The 3,242-nt window shown below is 44.2% G+C and overlaps 1 protein-coding gene across 1 annotated transcript; it reads left to right on the plus strand.

Annotated features, from left to right (window-relative positions):
* Positions 1-844: 844 nt before the first annotated feature.
* On the plus strand, positions 845-2,175 carry SS1G_04489 (hypothetical protein; the record flags this gene model as incomplete). The annotated part of the gene is made up of 2 exons (XM_001594631.1): positions 845-1,799; positions 1,850-2,175. The coding sequence occupies 2 exons, from the start codon at positions 845-847 to the stop codon at positions 2,173-2,175; spliced, it is 1,281 nt and encodes a 426-aa protein (XP_001594681.1).
* Between the last annotated feature and the right edge of the window lie 1,067 nt (positions 2,176-3,242).

The raw sequence follows: 3,242 nt of genomic DNA on the forward strand, positions 1-3,242 counted from the left end.
GATATCACAAAAGTATTCATTTTTTCATATTTACCAGCCAAAAACCCTATCGGTACATATACTTCTATCCGCTTCGTCTATGTCCAAATTTTATAATCAATTTATTATTATCAAAAACCCTTCTCATTAAAGTCAACACTTTAAAATCAATTCAATGCTCTTTGACCAATAGTATCCAAACTGCTACAGGCCCTAGTGCCGCAACTGCCAGTAACCCGACCCAGACTCACCCGGTCCTTTAAGTTTCAATGTTTGTTTAAAACTTTGGCATCCAGACCCTTTAGACCCTCTACCGCTTGCCCTCGTCCCAATTACAAGCTCTTCTCCTCATCCACCACAGTTTTGGTTAGAATATTTTCTAACACTGTGTCATCAAAACAGGAGTTCTAGAATCACATTCGCGCATAATTCCATTTGCCGGGGTTTCCATTCTGGTCAACACCCTCAATTCACTTCTCTCCCACCCATCCATCATTCTCTCGTCGATCAATAGAGAAAGCCCCACTGTTGGATGAGGTGCAATCCCATACCGGGACTCTGGCACTCATATGCTCTTTCGAAAACATACCCCCCTACCATTTTGATTGTACATTGTCGTCGACGACCTTTGCTCCGATCGTTTTGGCCAAGGCAAACAGCCTGCGAAACGCCTGACTAAATGCTTAATGCATTCATACCCACGATTAAATCAGAAATTGGAATGCAAGTGCCACGATATCGTCGTGAGGGCTTTGAGGGAAAGCCTTGCAATTCGAGAATATACAAACCCCAGCGTCAAAGAATTAGACGAATATCTACACAACCTTCGATAAAAAATCTATTCCTTGAGAGGACTGGGCAGGAAATGACGGGGGTAACGGGAACAGGGACACAAGCACCACACGATCTTATAGACAGACAAACACTGTGCTTGCCCGACTTCACAGACGATTCCATACTGCATAGCGGTGATGAAGGCTTTACAAATACATTGGGTCGATGCTTTCCGGCTGCCGCTGAAAGCAATGCTTCGGAACGCCTGGTTAAATTGAAATCTCGGCTTCGCAAGGCCGACACCTACGACTTCTGGAGAGTATTGATGGAGGAAATGTGCGATATAACAGGAGCTCAATGCGGATTGGTTGCTAAACGAATGTCGGTGGATGAACAGGATACCGCGGGTGAACTTCCAGAATTTGGAGAAGAAAGCTCATGTTTAATGGGTGTTGCTTTCTATTCCAAAAGTGGGGATCAGGAACCTAAACTTGAAAGAGATTATAAGTATACGGCCTTTGGTACACCTTGCGCTTATATGAAATATGACAAAGTGGTCATTGTACCCGAGAGAATGAAGGAGGTAACACGCAACAGTCCAAACATCATGCCATGCAGTCAATCAGAGGCCTTTATCGGCGTGCCATTATCTGTGGAAGACAAATATTTTGCTCACTTTGCATTATTATGGTCCGAAGAGGGTGCTCAAAGAAGAACGCTCAGTTGGAGCTTCATAGAAATGTTCATGCATTCTCTTGAAGACATGATTCTCCAGCGCATAATGGAGGGGCATGGTTTCGCTAAAGAGGCTAATTTCCCAGAGTCCCTTCCAGCACAGATCATACCTCTTTCTCCTATCACCGCTTCCCAGTCACTTAAACCATACGCCCGAAGCCTATCCCACGAGCTAAGGACACCTATGCAAGGAGTGGTAGGGATGTTAGATATCATGTACTCAACTGTCCTCGATGCTGTCGCAAACCAACAAGATGAGCGGGCTCGATCTGTTTTTGCAGATCTCAAAGGCAATATTGAGATTGTGCAAGGTAAGTGAACCCATCGTTATGGTTACCTATTTGATACTGATCTTACACAGAAAGCTCTAGAAGGGCGATAGAAGCAGCCGATAATGTCGTCCACGCATACGATCTCAACATGCAAATGCCCGATGTTCCTTTAACTCCTGAAGACGACGGGAATAAATCTTTTGTACTCACGCCAAATTACTACCAGCCTAACGGTGGCCATTTACAGGACGCATTTTCATCTCCAACGTTGAACAAGCGGAATCGTTCTGAAGACCTTGAGCTCAATTTAGGATCTCCTCCGAAACGTACATTCACCTTATCCGAGCGAGAAATGTCGCGTCATTTGACCGATATCGATTCCACATTAGTTTTCTACGGCAAGTTCAAGCCGTGAGACGATCATTCAGTCCACAGTCACCATGGATTCAGACGTACAGATGGAGTCAGATGGCTTCCCTCTCGCCTCAAAACCCAGCCCACTTACCTCGCCAGCTTCCATGAACTCGGGGGCATCAACGTATCATCACCCGTGATTTTATGCGGAATCTCATCAGTGATGCTCTCAAAAGCGATTATCCAACAAGCGAGCACCATACCATGACTGAATTTGGTGAGATAATTGAAGTGAAAACGCAAGGGTCAAGGGGTGAAATGCAGGAGTGTTTAATTGAATTGGTGATCCAGCCTGATGTTCCGAAGGCCATTCTTACTGAAGAACAGCATTTACAATTCTCAATTTCAAAAATAATTGATAATGCAATCAAGTTCACGGATGGTGGCAGGATCACGATAACTGTCAAACTTAATAATACTGGGCATATGGTTGAGGTATGGGTGGTTGATACAGGATGCGGCATTACCGAAGAATCAAAATCTCGTCTATTTCAACCTCATTTCCAAGAGAATGCATCAATTAGTCGACCAAAAGATGGATTAGGCCTTAGTTTATTCAACGCGAAGGCTCATGTTAGGAAGAATCTTGGTGGTGATGTTACTTTGGAAAGATCAGCAACAGAAGGTCCGTCTAAGGGATCTGAATTCCTCATACGTCTCCCGATATCAGCTCTGGATATGAAAAGGTCCGTAACTCCACTAGTGGGCTCATCACCTAGTCACCCTCGAATTACTCGAGATGCCGTTTTATCTCCCTTATACAACTGTTCCAATAAAAAACTCCACGTCGACGAGCAACTCCCAATGCCAATCTTGCCAAAGAATACCCTCTCAATTTTCCTTATTGCAGAAGATATTGTAATCAATCCGAAAATTCGCTTTTTACAGCTCTTAGTAGACTGGGCTACGGTGCAGATAACATTTACACTTGCATTTGGATGGTGCAGACGCCGTTTCCGTTCTTTATCTAAGCATCCCTTATCCGAAATTCATCCGGTTCCGCTATGGACCATTATTATTGGATGGGATATATTGGGATTGCCCGAAATAATGGGATGGGTTACCCAA

Source organism: Sclerotinia sclerotiorum, genomic scaffold (genome assembly GCF_000146945.2).
Source record: "Sclerotinia sclerotiorum 1980 UF-70 scaffold_5 genomic scaffold, whole genome shotgun sequence".
Lineage (NCBI taxonomy): Eukaryota > Fungi > Ascomycota > Leotiomycetes > Helotiales > Sclerotiniaceae > Sclerotinia > Sclerotinia sclerotiorum.